The sequence below is a fragment of the Xenopus tropicalis genome, chromosome 3 (genome assembly GCF_000004195.4).
Source record: "Xenopus tropicalis strain Nigerian chromosome 3, UCB_Xtro_10.0, whole genome shotgun sequence".
Taxonomy (NCBI): Eukaryota; Metazoa; Chordata; class Amphibia; order Anura; family Pipidae; genus Xenopus; species Xenopus tropicalis.
In genome coordinates, this window is record NC_030679.2 from 61,280,814 (window position 1) to 61,302,113 (window position 21,300).

Here is a 21,300-nt window from a genome sequence, read left to right on the forward strand (position 1 = left end):
ACTGCGTCATCGTCACGTGGTGTACATGGTGTTTCCACCTAAAGGCGCGACTTTTTGTAGTGCGGAGATCCTGAGTCACAGCGGAGATCCTGAGTCACAGATGCAGAAGTCTTTGGTGCGTTGTCGAGACGACGGTGGGGTACCCTGTGAGTGAGAGATACAGAGCTCTGGGAAGTCTCTCGTGTCTTGTTAGTGGGGCATCTTGAGAGGGTGAGTGTTGCAAATGCGACTTTTGGTGGGGTGGCCCTGGGAGGTTTGGTCGGGCAGATGTGGCTCTAGGCTGTACTACTAGGTGCCCTTCTCTGCATGCCTTTTGCTCCCTGCCTGTGCCCCCTACACTGCCTGCCCTGGGGGGGTTAGTGGGGTATTGGGTGGGGCAGCCCTGAGAGGGTGAGTGGCAAATGTGACTTTTGGTGAAGTGGCCCTGGGAGGTTTGGTAGGGCAGGTGTGACTTCTAGGCTGTACTGGGTGCCCTTCTCTGCCTGCACTCTGTTCCCTGTGTGTTCCCCTACTCTGCCCCTTCTGCTCCCTGCCCTACTCTGTTGTCTGCTCTCTGCCTGTGTCTGCCCTCTTCTCCCTGTGTGCCCCTACACTGCCTGCCCTGGGAAGTTTGGTGGGGTATTGGGTAGGGCAACCCTGAGAGGGTGAGTGCGGCAAATGTGATTTTTGGTGGGGCTGGTGTTACTACTGGGGTGACTCTAGGCTCTACTACTAGGTGGCCTTCTCTGCCTGCCCTCTTCTCCCTGTGTACCCCTACTTTGCCTGCCCTCTACTCCCTGTGTACCCCTACTTTGCCTGCCCTCTACTCCCTGCCTGTCCCCCCTAGTCTGCCTGCCCTCTGCTCCCTGCCTGTGACTGCTAGGTGACTCTAGGCTCTACTACTAGGTGCCCTACTCTGCCTGCACCCCCCTACTCTGCCTGCCCTCTGCTCCCTGACTGTGCCCTCTGCTCTCTGCCTGTGCCCCCCATACTCTGCCTGCCCTGGGAGGTTGGGTGGGGCAGCCCTGAGAGGGTGAGTGTGGCAAATGGGATGTTTGTTGGGGCTAGTACTACTGCCTGTGCCCTCTGCTGTTTTCCTGTCCCCCCTAGTCTGCCTGTCCCCCCCTGCTCCCTGCCTGTGCCTACTAGGGTGACTCTAGGCTCTACTACTAGGTGCCCTACTGCCTGCCCTGGGGGGGGGGTTAGTGGGGTATTGGGTGGGGCAGCCCTGAGAGGGTGAGTGTGGCAAATGTGATGTTTGGTGGGACTGGTGTTACTGCTAGAGTACTACTGCCTGTTCCCCTTACTCTGCTTGCCGTCTGTCTGCCCTCTGCTCCCTGTGTGTACCTTATGTTGCATGTCCTACATTGCCTATGGGAAGTGAGCCTGGTGAAGCTTCTTGTGTATAGTTAGAGTGCTCTAACGCAGGTGTCCCCAACATTTTTCCTCCCGGGGACCGGTGCAAAGAATGAAAAAGATTTTCTGTGTGCCGGTGGTTTGTTTTGGTGCTTGGCATGTCTGCTTTGACTGCAGCTCTTCATCTTTAAATGTGTGCGCATTGCGGCCCAATCCTTGAATGTCTTCAGTCTGCTGAAGGGCTGGGTTTGGACAGGTTGGGGATCCCTGTCCTAATGTGTTCTATCATAAACATGTGCACTTAATATTTGTATCCCTTTCTGACACTTTTTATTCAGGTCAAGAACATGTGTAATCTGTAGCCAGCAATTCTTTTAAAGGGGTTCTCCACCCAAAAGCTATATTCATTTTTAGTTATTTGTAAATATAATTGACATCACATTTTTTTTCTTTCTAACTTAAAACAGTGTAAGGGGAGTCAGGTCTCCTCAGCCAGCTTGCATCGTTTCAGGAGTCACAACCAACAGTACATCCTATAAAAGCCATACAGATACTGCTGTCAATAGCAGTTGCATTTATAAATAACTTCAAAAACCATCTTAATTAAAAAAGAAAAAAAAAATATGTAGGGATGTTGCTTATAATAGCATTATCATTGCATTAAGAATGAATGTTGAATGTATGTCTTTTGGTCAGGCAGATGTGCCTACTAGAGTGACTCTAGGCTGTACTACTAGGTGCCCTTCTCTGCATGCCTTTTGCTCCCTGCCTGTGCCCCCTACACTGCCTGCCCTGGGTGGTTTGGTGGGGTATTGGGTGGGGCAGACCTGAGAGGGTGAGTATGGCAAATGTGAATTTTTGGTGGGGTGGCCCTGGGAGGTTTGCTGGGGCAGGGGTGACTCTAGGCTCTACTACTAGGTGCCCTACTCTGCCTGCCCTGGGAGATTTGGTGGGGTATTGGGTGGGGCAGCCCTGAGAGGGTGAGTGTGGTGAATGTGATGTTTGGTGGGGCTGGTGTTACTACTAGGGTACTACTGCCTGTGCCCCTACTCTGCTTGCCCTCTGCTCCCTGCCTGTGCCCCCTAGTCTGCCCTCTGCTCCCTGTGTGTACCCTATGTTGCATGTCCTACATTGCCTATGGGAAGTGAGCCTGGTGAAGCAAACAGTGGGTTGCTGTGCTATTCACTGGGGAAGAGGAGGGATATTGATATACGGGTATGTGGATATGGTCTTAAAAGATGTTGTGATAATATGGATGAAGTTTAAAGTGGGTATGGCTTAAAAATTGGAAGTGGTGAACACTGGCTTCCATTATCGACCATCCAGACCACATAGGCCAGAATTTCCAGATACTTTTGTAATCCTTTGCAGAATGTGCATCACTGTCCAGGGGATCCCTAACATTTATAATCATGATATTTTTTGTCTTGGTACCTGGTGCTGAATTTTCCAAAAGCTCAGAAGGTCCTTAATTGGCTGCCTACACACCATTATTTTTAAAAACTGTACATTTATTAGTTCAAGAAATTAATTTTTAATGGTATTTGTAATTATAGTTATATTTGTGCAGTTTAAAAATAAATAGATACACCATAGAAATGACAGAATTTTCTACTTGTCACTTAATAAATCTGCACCCAAGTGTGTGCACAATTTATTTATTTTTGTTCGGTTTGCTTATGATGTTCTCATAACTTTAAAGAGATTTTTACTTTTTTTTATGCCCATCACTGCATTTTATGTTCTTGTACATTTTTTTCTTGCTTTTCTTTACTCTTTTTAGTGGTCTTAAAATGTTAAATATGAAACTTAACTTTGCATATCCTTTAACATTCCATAACTATAACTGCTTTTATTATTATTATAAACGGTTACTAAAAATGATTGCTCAAAAAGAATTATACAACCCTTCTCTAAAAGTATTATACAATGTACTAATGCTACAGTCTTCTGTAAATCTAAACTATCTGCATTTGATAACTTGCTTGTTTTTTAGGGGGAAGACCATGCCTTTATAAAAAGAATTTACATTTGTAACAGTAAGCTTAGCAGTCGCTCTGAGAGTTTCAATGCATAATATACATTTTTATTTTTATGACAAAATGATCAAGTGCAGCGTATATTTTCTACAATTGCTATTATGTATACACCTTTCTTTCCTGCTAAGTACTCTAGCGAGGTACAAAGCTCCAGTGTAGTGTTTTCAATGATAGAATTTAATTTGTAATTGGTAGTTACCTTAACAGAAAGCAGTGATTAAATTTCATAATCTTGTTTAACATTACCTTTCAAAATGAGGGTCATTGGAACATTTGAAAATGTTACAAGAATGATTGACTACTATAAAGCGCAAACTATTTATTTTTGTCTTTAGCTGGAAAGAGACAGTACAAGAAACAGAAAAGTAACTGTGCAAACACTTAAAAATGGTTTTGAACAAAATATTGACAAGGATAAAGGTACCCACAGTTACATGATAAAATTTCCAAAATTAAGTGACCATAAGAACCATGCTACATCAGGCGAGGTAAATTTTGGTTTGGTAACTAAGCTAGTCTATGATGAGCTGAAGTATGTTGTCTTGAGCTTACAGCAATATTAAATTGTTTATAAACATTGTAAATCATTTTGTTTAACCCTTTAAGTGCCATGGGACGTAGATTCTACGTCCAAGGCACTAAAGGACCAAAGTGCCATGGGACGTAGAATCTACGTCCAATGGCACTGTCGGGTTTACAAGCGCTGCGCTCGCTTTTAAAGCAGCGCAGCGCTTGTAAACCCCTCAGATCCCCCTAGGCAACGAGCAAATATAAACATACTCACCGATCCGGGTCCCCCAGCCGCACCGATCGCGTCGCCAGCCAATGACAGCAGTGGACACGCTTTGATGACGTGTCCACTGCTGTCCCTTTTAAATAGCGCCGCCTACTGTCGGCTCCTCACTCCTGCTGCGCACGTTGGACAAGATGGAGCTCCCCTGCTGCCTTCCTGCTGGATTGATCGCCCCTGATCGTCTGCCTGCCTTGGGTAAGCTGAACTACAACTCTCTACCACTGTTTATTTTGCTTATTTCTATCTCAACTGTCTAAAAAATTTTTTTTTTTTTTTTAAATTTTTTCTTCTATCTTTGTCATTATTACACTTTTGTACACATACACACTTATTTACAACTTTCCCAAGCACACACAGACACTTAAACACACACACTTACACTTTTTTTTTTTTTTTTCTTTCTTTTCTTTTCTTTCTTTCTTTGCTTTCTTTGGCAGTCTTTTTTTTTTTTACTAAAACTTTATTTCTGATCTTGCTCTATAATTATCTGATTTATTTGGTTGCATTTTAGTGTTTTTTTTGGCATTTTCATAATTGATTTCTGTTTTTGAATTATTCTATTGCACTGTAACTTTTTTTATTGCTATTTGGTGCTGAATTTGCAGTGACGTTGGTGGATCCAGGGCTCTGACCACCGATTTCATTGCAATTATTGTTCTTCTGTTGGTTTAGGTGGTTTTATTGGATTTTACTGATTTTATGGTGTTTTATCTTTGCATTGTTCTTTATTGTGTGTTTAGTGCCCCCAAAAAGGTTGCTTTTGCAGTGACATTGGTGGATCCAGGGCTCTTACCGATTTCATTGCAACTATTGTTCTTTGATTGCTTTTAGTGGTTTTATTCCATTTGATTTCAGTTGTTCTAGAAAGGTCCAGAGGTGCTAAGATTGTTCTGGTAGTTTCTATTGCCAAGGGTTAGGCTGATGCCACACGAGGCGTAGGGCTGATTTTTTCAGCAAGTGGAAAAACGCTTGCCGAAAATTCAGCCCTACGCCTGCTACTTGTTCCTGCACCCGAATGAATGGGATACGCTCGGGTGCAGGCACGTGTAGCCGATATACGCATGAAAACGCGAGACTTTGCATTCTCACGAGTTTTCATGCGTATATCGGCTACATGTGCCTGCACCCGAGCGTATCCCATTCATTCGGGTGCAGGCAAAAAAAAAAGGGGTGTATAGAGTGCAGCCCCAATATTATGCATTTTCAGGTTTGGCGGCCATGTACTTATGTGCAACCAGACATAGGTATCGTTTTATTCAGGGGAACTTGCAGATTGATGGTTAGTAAGTTTTTGGTAGTTGCCATGGAGATTTTGGGGAGAAATCTAGGTTTTTTATCTGGTTTTTCCTTAATTTCTGACCAAAATCTAGGTTTGTATCTGGTTTTTCCTTGATTTCTGACCAAAGCGCTGACTTCTGCAAGGGACTACGGCCGCAATTTTCCATGTAGAAAGAGAAGAGTGGCGTCTCTGAATAGCTGAAGGTGTGCACTTTTCGTAAATATATAGATTGTGGGGGTTATCTCACAGGTAGGGGGGGTTAACACTGAAAAACTGCAGGTAGTGCACATAGAGCGCAGCCCCCAAAATTTCAACTGAAATTGCCCTTATGCATTGCCCCTGTTTGGGGGCATTTGGTGGCCACGTCTTTATGTGCACCCATGCATATGGGGTATCGTTTTATTCAGGGGAACTTGCAGATTGATGGTTAGTAAGTTTTTGGTAGTTGCCATGGAGATTTTGGGGAGAAATCTAGGTTTTTTATCTGGTTTTTCCTTGATTTCTGACCAAAGTGCTTACTTCTGCAAGGGACTGCGGCCACAATTTTCCATGTAGAAAGAGAAGAGTGGTGTCTCTGAATAGCTGAAGGTGTGCACTTTTCAGAAATATATAGTTTGTGGGGGTTATTTCACAGGTAGGGGGGGGGTTAACACTGAAAAACTGCAGGAAGTGCACATAGAGCGCAGCCCCCACATTTTTAGCTGTAATTGCCCTTGTGCATTGCCCCTGCTTTGGAGTGTTTGGTGCCCATGTCTTTATGTGCACCCATACATATGGGGCATCATTTTATTCAGGAGAAGTTTGTCTTTCAAATATGCCTTTGTTAGAAAATTTTTATGAGATTTTTTTTTGTGAAATCCACATTTGATCATGCGTCCAAGTTTACGTTTTAGAAAAAAAAAAAAAATGTCATAAAAAGTTCCAAATTTCACAATGCACTGACAAAAGGTATTTGGCTTTTGAGTGAAAACTACATTGCACCTAGAAACCTGAAGGTCTGTAGTTTCTAAAGATACCAAACATGAGGGGATATTTTAGATTTACATATAAGTTATGCTGCATTAACTGTTACAAGCGCTTTTCTGCTTTGTTCTGGTGTGATATTGTACTAAGTATTGCCTTAGTTTGGGGGTTACTTCTGGACAGGAACTGTGGGGTACCACCACATATTTGGTATCGTTGGAATTGGGAGTATCAGGGCTTTTACAAACAATAAAAAAAAGTGAGTAAAATTAACTTTTCTATGGAAAAAAACCTCAAAATATACAGAAATTTTTCATAATTTTTTTTTTTTTTACATATTTCACCCAAAATACACATATCTCCAGAAAAGTTATAAAATTTGGTATGTATGTCGAAGCCCAATTAGTGACGAAAAAAACGATATATAATTTCCCTAGTTTCGTGGAGGTTTTCCCACCAAAAAACATTGTTAAAGTGAATGAGTACAAAATGCTTAAAAAACGTCTGGCACTGGGGGGAACCGAAATGACGAATTCGGCTGGCACTTAAAGGGTTAAAACCATATGAGCATACATAAACAACATTAATTTTATTGCCCTAGTCAACTTCAACATTTAAATCTGTTGAATGAGTTACATTTTTTTTCTGTAGTTCATTTTAGTATTTAATTTGTTTTATTTTTACCTTACCAGTTGGCAAACATCAGAGAAAAAGTTGACCCAAGAGTAAGAAATAAAATTGTGGAACTGTACCGAAGTGGTGTCAGGAAAGCAATTGAAATTAAAAGACACAATGACACATATGTTCGTCATGAGCTCTTTCCTAGTGGTGATCTTCCTGAAGCCTCAAGAAGAAGGTTCTATCCAACGCAGAAAGATATTTCAAATCTTATGTCCAAAGATAGATATGAAGGAAAAAATTCAGTGCTTGACCAGCAAAATGTTGTTGATCTTCTAAACAACTGGAAACAAGAAAAAACAATAAATATGTTTTTCCGCCCACACACCATTAAAATAAATGGAGATGGTCACATTTTCTGTTTTGCTATCAAACAGAATGGCAGCAAAGGCTTTTGCAGAAATATGGTAATGAAATTACACTGCTAGATGCAACCTACCGAAAAACAAGATCTGCTTTTCCACTGTTTTTTCTCTGTGTCAGAACAAATGTTTGTTATGCTGTGGTTGGAGCTTTTGTGGTGCAACAGGAAACTGCAGCACATATAGAGGAGGCCTTGCAGATGTTTAAAACCTGGAACAAAAAATGGAATACCAAATATTTCATGGTAGATTTCTGCCTTGAAGAAATAAATGCAATATCTAGGGTTTTCAAAGGTAATGGTTTACATTTTTATTTTAATAACTGTTAGCTTGTTAACAAAGTATGCTTGACCAAACTGTTATTATACTAAGGACCAGGCTTATTAATTTAATAGTAAATTCTAATGTTTTTTGGTGTCAACATTCACACATTGTAATCCTCCAATTTGAATATGAATTTTATCACACCCCAACCATTGAAACTGTTCTAAATCAAATGTGTCACCTAAAACCTGCCAAATTCATATAGAAGTTAATGGTGGAGGTCTGAACCATTTAACTTTTACTGCCAAGCACGTATCTCATACGTGCTGGCAGTAAAAGGGCTTAAACGCCAACGACGTGTCTCATACGCCGTTGGCGTTTAAGCGCTGCAGAGAGCTTCTAACAATGACAGCCCCCCTGGGCAATGTGCCAGGGGGGCTGTCATGAGGGTCCTGCGATCGATCGGGTCGCAGGACCCTCCAGGAAGCAGCAGATGCAATTGCATCGCGTCTGCTGCTTCCTGCTTCCTCCTTCCCCGCAAGAAATTGTGTGAGATAAATGCGGCAAATTGCAACATTTTTAGGCAATTTTCTGAAATGTCATAAAAACCAATAACTTTAGGAAAGCTCTGCAGATTGTTACTTTGGTGTAGAAAGGACTCTTTACCCTTGTTGGATTTGTCAGAATATGTACTTTCCAAAAAATATATGGTTTTGTGGGGGTCACTGTATAGTTAGGGGAAGTTTTGGCACATAATACACTGACAGGGGGCTCTGTGTGCAAAAGCTGAGCTGGCAGGCGAGAAATCCTTATGCGCTATTTTCATTTTGGGGTCAGTACATACCGCAGACTTTGGTATATCTATGCATATTGGGCATCAAACTGTTCAGTAGGCCTCTGGTGTTCCTTTTTGGGGTGATTTGTCTTTATCAAGAAATTGTGAGAGATAAATGCGGCAAATTGCAACATTTTTATGCGATTTTCAAAATGTCATATAAATCTTACGTACTTTGAAGCAAGAAGAAATGATTACCCATTATAGATTCGGGGGGGATGTGTACTTTCCAAAAATATATGGCTTTCTGGGGTGAATGTACTTTTTTTTTGTAGCATTATCCCACATAAAGGATGTAAATGTGTTGATTTTGCAGGAGCTGAAATGATAGATCATATGGGGGTATGTTCCCATTGGGGCCCCTACATGCCACATACTTAGGTAAACCTATACATATTGGGCATCAAACTGTTCAGTGGACCCCTGGCGTTCAAATTTAGGGTGTTTTATCTTGGTACCTAATGCTATGTGGGAGATAAGATGCTGCAAAGTGGAAGCTTTGAGGGGATTTTTGGAAATGTCATCAAAATTGCTAACTTTAGAAAAGCTGTGCGGCTTGGTACTTTGGAGTAGAAAGACATGGGTACCCATTTTAGATTCGGGGGAATGTGTACTTTCCAAAAATATATGGCTTTCTGGGGTGAGCGTACTTTTTTGTAGCTTTAGCCCACATATAATGATGTAAATGTGTTGATTTTGCAGTTTCTGAAATGACATGGGGGTATGTTCACATTGGGGCCCCTACATGCCACATACTTAGGTAAACCTATACATATTGGGCATCAAACTGTTCAGTGGACCCCTGGCATTCATATTTAGGGTGTTTTATTTGGTTACTTTATGACCTGTAGGAGATAAGATACTATAAAAACCAATAACTTTAGGAAAGCATTGCGACTTGATAGTTTGGAGTAGACACACAGTTGTGCCTATTCTGTATTCCCCAGAATCTGTTCTTTCCAAAAATGTACAATTTTCTGGGATAAACCTTCTGTTAGTGAAATTTTTGGCCTTGAAATCCAAAGTATGCAGTTTGTTTTTTTGAGCAGTGCTTTGGGAATTTGGTAATGTACTGCTGGGAGTTTTTGACCTATACAAGTGAGAAATCTCCATAAAACTATATATATTTGGTATTGGCACGTTCAGGAGACATGGGACTTTCCAAATCAGTTGTATATTCGTGCATAAAATAATTTGTTTCTAGTATGTGTGATTATATTATGGAAAATTTTATTTTTTTTGCATTTTTAGACATTTAGAAGCCTATATCTTGTTACAGAATTGGAATTACACAAAAATTCTACCATATTTTGAAAGCTTAGGTTCTGAAAAAAAACGATATATTGTTTTCCTTGGTAAACTAAAAGTCCCCCCTAGGAAAGGCCCCTAAAGGGAAACCGTGCAAAATGTTCAAAAACTGTCTGGCAATACAAGTTCCGCTTTGACCAAAATGGCTGGCAGTAAAAGGGTTAAAGAATAAGTCAACCTTTTTTTTTTTTTCTATTGCTAAAATGACTCTAAACAGCCTGACAGCATAGCCTACCTTTGTCGCTCTCTTCTTTTTCACCTGCATCTTCAGTTATATTTAGCTGCATTCTTCTCCTTCCTTGTGCAGCGTGAAGCCCCGCCCCCACTTCCTGTTCAGGACTCTCACAACTCCGACAACTTGTCGGAATGGAGAGAGCCCTTCTGCGCATGCCTGGAGGGGCCAGGGAGCCAGCCTGTGCATGAGCAGGTTTTTTTTTTTCCCCAAAGCTCGTGCACGTCACTGCTCGTTCTGGTTCATTCTGGAAGGGAGCAGCAGCGCCAGGACCAGCATCAGGAACTTCTCTCTTACTGCTACTGGACTACAGGTAAACTAACAGCCTTTATTGCATTTTGAAAACTTAATATTATTATGCCTTATCTTCCTTATAGCTATTTACGGTATAAAGCTTTATTTTAACTATTTACGGAGTATGATTCAGGGTTCCCTTTGATTTACTGATCTATCTATGTGCCAAGTAGTTCCATATTTTTCTATTTATATGTACTGACATTTTTAACTGTTTACAGAGTGTGATTAACTCTTTTAGGGTTTCCTTTGTGTGATTTACAGATTTATTTAAGTAATTTTTGAAGTGTAATTGTTATAGTAGCATGAGGGAAATATAGTGTGGAATATATATGTATATAAATCTATATTTGTATAGTTGTGCATTATGTTTAATGTGATGGTGCAGGGAGTTGCACATGACATGATTGTTAGTGATGCTGGGGGAGCTGGCTTACTATTCAGTTAGGAGGCAGCCATTTTAGATAGTTCTCCATTAGGGCAAAGGTGCAGGGGGTTGCACATGACATGATTGTTAGTTGTTGTTAGCATTGTTGATTCTCAATCTGCGCTCATACACAAAAGCATATAGTGGGCTGCATTATGTGCTGAGGGGTTCACATATTGCCTATGCTTTGCAATAAACCGTCACTATTGGGCTGGGGGGGGGGGCTGTTTGTGCCTCTGGGTACTGGGAATGCCAGGGGGGCTGTAAGGTGCCACAGACAGTCACTATTTATTGGGCTGGGGGGGCTGTTTGTGCCTCTGGGTACTGGGAATGCCAGGGGGGCTGCTGTAAGGTGCCACAGACACTCACTATTTATTGGGCTGGGGGGGTCAGTTTGTGCCTCTGGGTACTGGGAATGCCAGGGGGGCTGCTGTAAGGTGCTACAGACACTCACTATTTATTGGGCTGGGGGGGTCAGTTTGTGCCTCTGGGTACTGGGAATGCAAGGGGGGCTGCTGTAAGGTGCCACAGACACTCACTATTTATTGGGCTGGGGGGGTCAGTTTGTGCCTCTGGGTACTGGGAATGCAAGGGGGGCTGCTGTAAGGTGCCACAGACACTCACTATTTATTGGGCTGGGGGGCTGTTTGTGCCTCTGGGTACTGGGAATGCCAGAGAGGCTGTTTGTGCCCCCCCCTTATTCTTCCGCTTGTTATCCTTCTTCCGCTTCTTATTCTTAGCACCCCCATTTTCTAAATGCTACTCCTATAGTTTTAGGGGTACAGCACCCAAAATCTCTGCACTTCTTCTCCCCCTATAGCGGAGCAGGTTGATTGTGCTTTTCTAAGCGATCCTGCCCCCCCCCCCTCTTTTTGTTGCACCACTTTGAAAACCGCAATTTTACCATTGACTTTGACAGGGAAGATTTTCAAACTGCTGCCACTCTTACAGCTTTGAGGCTACACTCCCCAAGCTTAGTCCCCCCTACCACATAGTCATGGGGTGGGCCTGGTTGAAGACTAAAATGGTGTAATATTACTTTGTACCATCAAGTTTGGCTTTGTGTTATTTACCTTTTTTTAAAAAATTTATTGAAACAAAACTCACTTATTCTATCTTATTTCTCTACTACTTCTCAGCTTATCCCAAGGAGAACTTTTCCGGATACCTGGTAAGTACTACTGCACTATTGATATCTCGGTTCAATTTTTTTTTTTAATGTTTTTCTTATTTTTCTGTATAATTTATTTATTTATATTACAGTTGGCATCGATAATTTCTCACCAGAAGATATCAGGTTGAGTTCCTTTAGTGCTCCCAGATGGGTTGCAGGCAGTCTATCTGCAAGAATATAGTTTAGCTCCAACCACAGAACTGAAGCCTAACATAAGGGCTAATTAACATTTAATACAAATAATGAAAGCACCAGTAAAGGTGGCAATACTAACTAAATGGAAGTCCTGGACATCGCGTGTCTAAGGCGCTTCCAGCGCGATGCTTGCCAGCCAGTTCCACCGCTTCTGGCTCCCTGACATGCAGGACTCCATGTGCGCCGTAAGTTTAAGCGTCGCGTAACCATGTATACCTTCCGATCCACGGGGGGATGTTGCGCGCCTCTTCCATAGCAAATGAACGTCCGAGTATAAGTACTCGAGTATAAGTCGAGGGGCCCTTTTTCAACACATTATTGGTACTGAAAATCTCGGCTTATACTCGAGTATATACGGTATCTTTTTAGTAAACTTTTTCAAAAATGTTTTATGTGACTTTCGCTGAATGAATCTGGTATGTATGGATGTGTGTACAGTAACATTGGTTGAAGCCTTGGCGTGGCGTTACTGCTCACATGCTACATGCATGTGCTAATTCAACTATGGTTTTTGTGAGCGATATGTTCCCTACAGGCATATTATCCTGTATTAGACAATGAGAACCACTTTGTAAGTACAGGTAGGTTCTATCAAGGCTGCCATCAGAAATCATGGGGCCCCTTAAAAAAAATTTTATGGGACCCCCTCCCCCAGGGCCCCTCCAATCAGTACAAAGGATACACATAAAAAGTATTAGGGCCCCCCTACCACAGTGTTCCCTAACGCTATGTTGGCCAGGGCCCCGCATACACAGTGCCCCCAATTGCCCCATAGACAGAACTCCCCCATACACAGTGCCCCTGTCGTTGTCGTCTTTTTCGGCTCCTCCTTGTACAGCAGTGACAGGCCCTTTTATAAGGTTGCGCCCTGTGCATACGTGTGACATCAGTACACAAGGGGCGCAACCTTATAAAAGGGCCTGTTGCCACTGCCGCCGCTCAAGAAGAAGGAGAGACCAATCGGATGACAGGGCCCGGCCATAATAGATTAAAGGGGGCACAAAACAGTAAGAAAACTGTAGCACGGCTGGGCCCCCTGATGGCAGCCCTGGTTTCTATAGTTCCTCCTATAGATAATATATTCAGTGTGCTGGCCACACAATATGTCACTGCATGGGGCATTTTAAATTACCCATAGTAACTATGAAAAAACCTATGATATAATGTAAGTAATGTGCCATAAATGAACAGAACCTTTTTAATATCAATATAACAGAATAGGATATTTTACACAATATATTTTAAAAACAAATCTTTATAAACTTAGAGCCATGTCTGAAGCGTTGTAATCATGTGGAAATTTGAATCCAGTGTACAATCCATGTGGGTCAGGGTATGTGTTTCGGATTTCATTTACTGCACATAAAGGTATTGGTCTTCTAATACCAGCTCCAAGGTATCCATGAGCCAAGACCGTAAAACATCGATACGCTGTTTTGCGCAAGTTTCTGCAAAACAAAAAAGAAATAAAAGTATTACATGACTTATTAAGCAGGTTTTACATACAATGTTTTATTAAATATATTTTTTTAGAAACTACATTTCTTGGAGGGTAAACTTGTCCTTTACATTGTTTTTAAAGTCTATTTCATGGTGGTTTTGGAGGGGGTAGAGAGGCATTTTGAAGAATCGTGGAGCTGTAATCATACTTCCTGTGACCTTTAGTGTAGTGCCACACGGAGCTGCATTTTTCCACAGGCCGATAATCAAACCCTATGCTAGCACCAGCCTCCTAAGTTGCCTGCTCCTAGAAGCATTGTCTCTGGCCAGGTGCAGGTAGAAACGGACGTTATCTGCAGAGAGACGCAAACTGTTGTGTTTTCGGATGAACTAGCAGGTTGGTGCTTTTGGCATGATAATCAGGCTGTGAAAAAATGCAGCCCCATGTGGGACGGTAAAAGCCTGAAGGTGACAATACACTGGCCGATTCTAGCTGCCAATATTGGTCAGCTTCAACAGCTTATTGGCCCTTGTAGGGTCACTAACGACGGGCCTGCCCGACCGAAAGCTGGCATGAAATCAGGCAGGTTAAAAAATGTAGGGACCGCATGGACTCGTTGATGCAGTCCCCGAACCAACTGCGCCTATTACAGTCGTTCTAATTTGATCGTCTGGCACCAGGGCCAAACGACCAAATTATCCTGAATTTGCCTGACAACGGGAGAAGATCCGATGCGACCTTGCCAGGCGAGTGGATTTTAAAATGTGGGCACCTTTATGGCAAGAACAGATGAAGCATATATCCGCTTCTGTCAGCCCTGCACTTTCTGCCTGGCTGAGAGAAACAGATCCGCTTTGGTACGCCGCTGTGTGTGCCTGCACTAAAAGCTATGGCAACAGACCGAGTGTGCGCCACAGGCAACAGGCCAACCACTGTTGCTCTCTCTGTGCGCACACTCGGCCTGTTGCCATAGCTTTTAGTGCAGGCACACACAGCGGCGCACCAAAGCGGATCCGTTTCTCTCAGCCAGGCAGAAAAGTGCAGGGCTGACAGAAATTTATATATGCTTCGTCTGTTCCTGCCTTTTAGACTACTGTCACACGAGGAGGATTCTCATGCAGCGAATTTCTAAACCTGCTCAAGTATTCTGTTTGGGGCAGAATTACAACATGTGTGCCTTCACCCAGACCAAATCAGTACTTCCATAGCGTAGGTGAAGAATGCTACCCTGTGCTCATCCTCAGGCCCATAAGAGAATAATATTATCTTATTTGCTATGGATGAATACATTTTACATTTTTAGTTTTATATCACCAGTGCTTGAAAAATTAAACTGTTACCTGTTGTATTCAGGGTCATTAGTATGGCTTCGAGTCACAGTTCCCAAAACTCTAAATATAAAATCTAAGTCACCCGCCATCGGGATGTAAACTCGCTGCTTTCAGTTACGCACTGTCCTCCTTCTGGAATTAGAGCGCTTACATTCCGTATCTCCTGACAGCATATAGATTCAATTTTTGTGGGCATGACAATGCATTTTCTGCATGTGCACCAGTTTGTGGTTCCTAATCTTGTAAACTGATCATTATCTTCAGTCCGAATTTGACTTGTACTTTGTACTCTTCTAGGGTTGAAAGGAAATGAAGACCCGTGGCTCTCAGAACCCCCTTTTGACTGCATTTCCTCAAATAGTCTTTCACGCTAGAATACAAATAATATATATTATTAACAACACACAGAGAGAGAAATCTGGCTACTTGAATTTGTAAACAGGATGCGGGTCTATAGAAGTTAATGTAAAATAATTTGATTTTACACCATAATATGTTTGCTAATATTTTAAAACTTTCTAATTTGATATCAAACAAGTATGCCTGCCACGTTCATTTGTTGTACACTACTTGATTTCTGATATTATTTTTGAAAGCAGTGGCTATAGCTATCTTGCTCCTGTAGAATAAAATAGACACATTTGAAATAATACTTGGGGAGGCAGAGTAGAGCTCTGAAAGATAAGAGTACCACTTGTTGCAAAATAGGAAAATTAAAAGCGTGGTTAACTTTCAGATTAACTTTTAGTATGTCTTCGCACAGCCTATTGTTATTGTTAAAATTAAATTTATCTGTTAGTGCATAAAGTGCAATTGCGCTCTCTACCCTAGCGATGTGGCCCCCTTTTAGCAGGAAAAAGCTATTGTGTGGATAAGGAAAAGGTTAATGGGAGAGCAAGCAGCCAGAGAAAGATTCCAGTTTGGGATTCGCCTGACATATTTAAAAATTATTTTTTAAAAAGTTTATTTTTGCAATTCTGTTTTATTGACAAATTATAACACTCACCCTTGATCCTCTTTCTGCTTGGTGCGAAGGTCCCGCAGAATCAAAATCAACTGTTTTAGTTGCCATCCTGAGAAGTATCCTAGAAAGTGTGGCGTCTCAAAATTATTTTTAATCATTAACAGTATTGGATTAATTGAAATGAATCCAAAAAAATATATAATAAAATATTATTAGACATAATGTATGCTGATCTGAATTACTAAAAAACTTCTGGATAATAGATTGAATACCTGTACAAGATATGTACCAAAACTACTCAATAAATGATAAATTATTATGTTTAGCAACTGTATTGATCCTTGTGTAGCATTCTGTGTACCAAGAGCACAAATAAGCACTCACCCCAAATCCCCCCCCTAACTGGCCTTCAGGCTGGGCCCCCTTAGCCCATAACAAGGTTACATGTATATAGAAACATTGTGGTAACAGTCACCCCGCTATAGTTCCAGGGTTACCCAGGGCAGAAATAAGCACTCACCCCAAATCCCCCCCTAACTGGCCTTCAGTCTGGGCCCCCTTAGCCCATAACAAGGTTACAGATATATAGAAACATTGGGGTAACAGTCACCCCGCTATAGTTCCAGGGGTACCCAGGGCACAAATAAGTACTTACCCTAAATCTCCCCCTAATTGACCTTCATGCTGGGTGCCCTTAGCTCATACAGATATTAAAAAACCTTTGGTGTACCAGGCAATGGGCAACCACAACTAAGAAACTGATTTGTCAGGTTTGCCTATAAAATGTTAAATACACACATTTGTGTGTTTTCTGTACTAAATCAGCTCTTTGTGCAGTGACAAATGAATTACAATATCATTGTGGAGAAACACTGCTGTTATTTTCCTAATAATATAAAGTGTCCTATTAGCCCTGGGCTCATGCAGACTTATGCATCTGAAGGTGGCCATACAACTTTTGTTCCCTTTACTGACGCTCAGGGCTGAATTGTCAGATAAGGAGGTAGAAACAATAGAAATTCTTCCTCCTTCTGCCGATTCAGCCCTGGATGTAGATTTTGCTCAGGCGCCTTCAATGGTGCCCAATCAAAATCTTTTAACCTGGCTGATCTATGAGACAACCGAGATGTACGATACTAGGTTTGGGGCCAGCTTTAGGACCATATATTCATATGCATCTTAGATTAACATCCACTCTCATTGGTACAGGCACATTTTATGAAATGTACATATTTGCTACCCTGATTTTCCTGGGGACACTTGCAAGCGGATATGTACTAAAGTTTATACGTGTCTGTTAAATGCATATAACCTTGTTATGCGCTCTGGGCATGGACACACAGAGGTATGTTCAGCATGAAAAGTGCCTGCAATAAGCTTGAAGCTCTAGTTTTCAGTTCAGGTACAAGTGTCAGCATAGGCAAGGAGATCTGCTTCTCTCAGCCTGACTGAAAAATGCAGGGCTAAGAGAAACTGACAGACCCCAACTTGTGCCAATGCCAAGAGTGCATAACAAGGTTATATGCGTATTACAGACATATAGAAACTGATGTTCATTTTAGAAAATATACCTGTACCATGCATGCGTGTTAGTGATGTGCGGGCCGGCACCAGTAGGACCCATGGGTTAGGTGGCTTTTGGTGACCACAGCACATGTTCTTCGGGTCATGGGCGGGTGCAGTTTGAACCCTTCTGCTCACCCTACCCACTCGCAACCTAACACAGCATTTTTTTTGGTTCCAGCTTCTGAATTTATAGGCTCGCGGCTGACACGCCACGCGGGTTTAGGTTTGGGACTGGGCAGGTTAGGCTCGGGTGTATTTCTCCACCAGCACATCATTAATGAGTATTGCGTAAAGGGGTTGTTCACCTTTGAGTTAACTTTTTGTATGATGTAGATAGTGAAATTCTGAGACAATTTGCAGTTGGTCTTCGTTTTGTATTATTAGTAGTTTGGTAATTTTTTTTGTTTTTGTTACGCAGCTCTCCAATTTGGAAATTTAGCAGTTATCTGGTTGCTAGGGTCCAATTTAACTTAGTAACTAGGGAGTGGCTTGAGAGAGTGGCTGAAATATGAATAGGAGAGAGGCTGAATAGAAAGAGAAGTTAAAAAAAATTTACAATTACAATAAAAATGTAGCCCCATAGAACAATATTATTTTGGGCTAACGGGGTCTACAAAGAGCCATTAGAAGACTGAAAATAAATCAAAAACTCTCAAAAATAAATAATGAAGACCAATTGAAAAGTTGCTTTAAATTGGCCATTCCATAACATACTAAAAGGAACAACCCATTTAATAATACCTGTAAATTTTACTAAAAATGTACAAAAAGTTTGCAGCTTATCAGTGCAATGAATTATTCCCAATATATTTTTTAATGTTATCACTAATTGGCAAATAAAAAAATACAACTCTATTGATTTGTTAATATAACAACATTTATTGAAAAAGATTATTACATAATAAAATTATTATGCTCAATCAGTATTACCGATTTTAAATATTTCTCTGTGTCCACTGGTGCTTGCACGTAGAAGGTAGGCTGCAGAAGAAGCGCGCCTGAAATCCCGCGAGATCTTGCGCGTGATCTCAGGGACCGGCGCGCACGTCCCTGCAAGGTGCGCGCTCCTATTGCTCAGTCGGCGCGCACGGCCCTGCAAGGTGCACGCTCCTATTACAAAGCCGGCGCGCACCCGTGCAGACGTGCGCCGGCTTCTGGGAAGGGTGGGGGCTTCCGCTCCGCAGGGATGCTTCTGCAATATGGCGCATGTCACTGTAAGACGCCACGGGTAAGCGCTGGAAACAGCGGATCATAGGACACTTATATTATAAATTTATGTTTACCAAAATGAAGAGAATAATTGAGTAATGCGAAAAATATGTTTTATATTTTGAACGTTAACTTCTCCTTTAAAGATGTTAATAGCCATCCTGACATCAGTCTTTTTTTCAGAGGGCAAACTGCATTCCAATGTGATTAGAATTTTCCAATTGCTACTTTTCCAGCAAATATATTAGACATTTGAATTTTTTACTTAACCTCTCGATCGACACTGAAATAATCTTGTGTGACTTTCATCGTGAAAAAGCTTGGTCAGAATGGCTGAATAAAAAAGACCATGGTGTTCAAAATGTAAAAATGATATTACAAATGATCAGAGATGTTGCAAAAGCCACAACAATGGAAAGCCATACCAAAGCTCTGGGTACTCTAACAAAAAGCCAAGCCTCGAAAAAAAATGGAACTTTTAGAAAATGGTTTTCAATAAAATGGCTTCCTGAAATAAAGGGAATCTTTTTATGCTATAAAAATAAGTTGTTATAGTGATTTACATACCACAATACAGTGTCAAAGATTATTCTCTGTCCATTTAACTGAATTCTGGTAAGATTGTGTTTTTTTTGTTTTTCCCCCAACATCAGAAATGGGCCCATGTATATAGAAACTCTACTCTGCATGTTCGAATAAACACAAACAATGGTTTGGAACGGCAAAATGAAATTCTAAAACGTAACTATTTGGATGGATACAAGAACTGCACATTAAGTGAAATGCTAACCGTTCTGCATTGTAAATTTTTTCCAATGTTGTACAGAAAGTAAGTATTTCTATATTTCCTTTAGTATTTAAAAGTAGTTATAAAAACCTTAGCTGTAAAACTCATTAAAAACACTTAAGGTTAGAATTATGTCAATGATAAGGGGCAAACACACAACTAGCCTAAGCTAGTGTGGAAGTGGGCACAAACATATCGACTGAGCACTAGTTTTGCCCTATTTAGTTTGACAACAAACCGCAAAGTGCTTTAGTGGAATTGTGTATTTGTATTCAGCCAGCTTCCTTTCAGCAAGTAAAGGTGGCTGACCAGTCACATACACACTGATCAGTAGAATTTTTCGATAATTTTTTTTTGGTATGTTTTATGGAAATTTCGTGTTACAACTGTATTCGTTCATATACACAACCAGTATCAATTGCTTTACCTACATAGAGCACACTTTGTATAAGATTAAGAGAAACTAAGCTTATGTGATGGGAACAAGTCTAAGAAAATAAGTGATTTTGTGTTGTAGTCTCACTTGGTAGTATGCCCTAGTATTGCTTTACTTTTTTTTTTTTTTTTTTTTTAATTTTAGCCATGTCAATACTGAAGGCCCAGGTTTTATAAAACAAAGCTGTTTATAGATAATTGTAATTGATTTTTAGAAGTATATCCAACTTGCAGGATGTCACTCATATTTCCAGCAGAAGCCTTTTAAAACATACTATGTACTATTTGAATAGTAATTGTATTTTATGGTTTCTCAGATATGTTCAGCTGAATGTACAAAGTTCCCAGAATTATCGGAGATATTCAAAAGAAATACCTAGTTTTCTCAAGAGCTGTCCAAGGGACTTTGTTCTACACGTAATGAAAAGATACTGTAGTTCACTGAATGAAAAAGATGTAACCGCTGTGGATGAAAAACATGGCATTTTCAAAGTTAAGAGTGAATCAGGGAATGCAGAATACCTAATTCATTTAAATGGACAGGTACCATCATGTACATGTGAAGACTTCACACACTTTTTGTTGCCATGCAAGCATATCTGTTGCATTTTTCAGTACTTCAGTACTTGGGGATGGGACAGACTTGACCCTGTATATACAAACAACCCACTGTTTGTACTTGACTCTGATTGCTTCTCTGAAAACATAGAAATTATTAATGCCGATATCCAAGATGCCAGTATCCGCACTGTGAAATTAGCCAGAGACTGGCTAGCGTGAGATTCAAACGGGAGCAGCACATCTCACGCTAGCCAGTCTCTGCACTCTCATAGAAACAAATGTGCAACGGGGTTACTACTGAGTTACGATCCTGACTTTTCACATGCTTTCTGGGTGGATGGGGGAGTCGAAGAAGGAGAGGAGCTGTGTGCAAAGCTGACCAAGAATGGAACTTATGAAGCCACTGAACTACTGATGGAGGCTGAACATAATTTGGGAAAGGGGGCTGGGTCTGCCTCTCAAGGAGTGTTGTCAGGCAGGGAACGGAACAAAGCCACTGTGCTTTGAGCTGCCAGTGCAGCAGTTTGAGGGCAGAGGTCGCAGGGTCAGAGCAGGGAGAGCAGGAGTTTTGGGTTAATCTATCAGCGAATGGAGCCTTTGAAATTTGGGGGGGGGGGGGGCAGGCAGGCCAGGAGAGAGCATGAGTTTTGTGAGTGGGTCTGAGAAGGATAATTTTTTATATTCTTTATTTTGGTTGTCCCCATTATATTGTGAATTTTAGTTTAAAACTGTATATATTAAACTGGCTATCCCCCCTCCTGCTGTGCTTCTGGCAGGGACTGTTAGAATATGCCCACTCTTCATTTAAACACGGACAGAGAACAGATA

The 21,300-nt window shown here is 41.3% G+C and overlaps 1 protein-coding gene across 2 annotated transcripts; it reads left to right on the forward strand.

Moving 5' to 3' along the window:
- Nucleotides 1-20: 20 nt before the first annotated feature.
- LOC108646161 lies at nt 21-21,232 on the forward strand. Of its 2 annotated transcripts, XM_031898931.1 has the most exons (5): nt 21-210; nt 3,332-3,862; nt 7,102-7,743; nt 19,343-19,518; nt 20,229-21,232. In XM_031898931.1, the coding sequence occupies exons 3-5, from the start codon at nt 7,720-7,722 to the stop codon at nt 20,689-20,691; spliced, it is 663 nt and encodes a 220-aa protein (XP_031754791.1). In that variant the 5' UTR covers nt 21-210; nt 3,332-3,862; nt 7,102-7,719; the 3' UTR covers nt 20,692-21,232. The 2 variants fall into 2 exon arrangements, with proteins under 2 accessions (XP_031754791.1, XP_031754792.1); XM_031898932.1 differs by lacking the exon at nt 3,332-3,862 and having other exon boundaries at nt 25-210.
- Nucleotides 21,233-21,300: the final 68 nt, after the last annotated feature.

Excerpts from the sequence above, each read along its gene's own strand:
- LOC108646161 (XM_031898931.1), top strand. The coding sequence starts at position 7,720 with ATGCAATATCTAGGGTTTTCAAAG. Across the intron at positions 7,744-19,342 it reads AATATCTAGGGTTTTCAAAG|AAATGGGCCCATGTATATAG; the intron begins GTAATGGTTTAC and ends CCCCAACATCAG. Across the intron at positions 19,519-20,228 it reads TTTCCAATGTTGTACAGAAA|ATATGTTCAGCTGAATGTAC; the intron begins GTAAGTATTTCT and ends ATGGTTTCTCAG.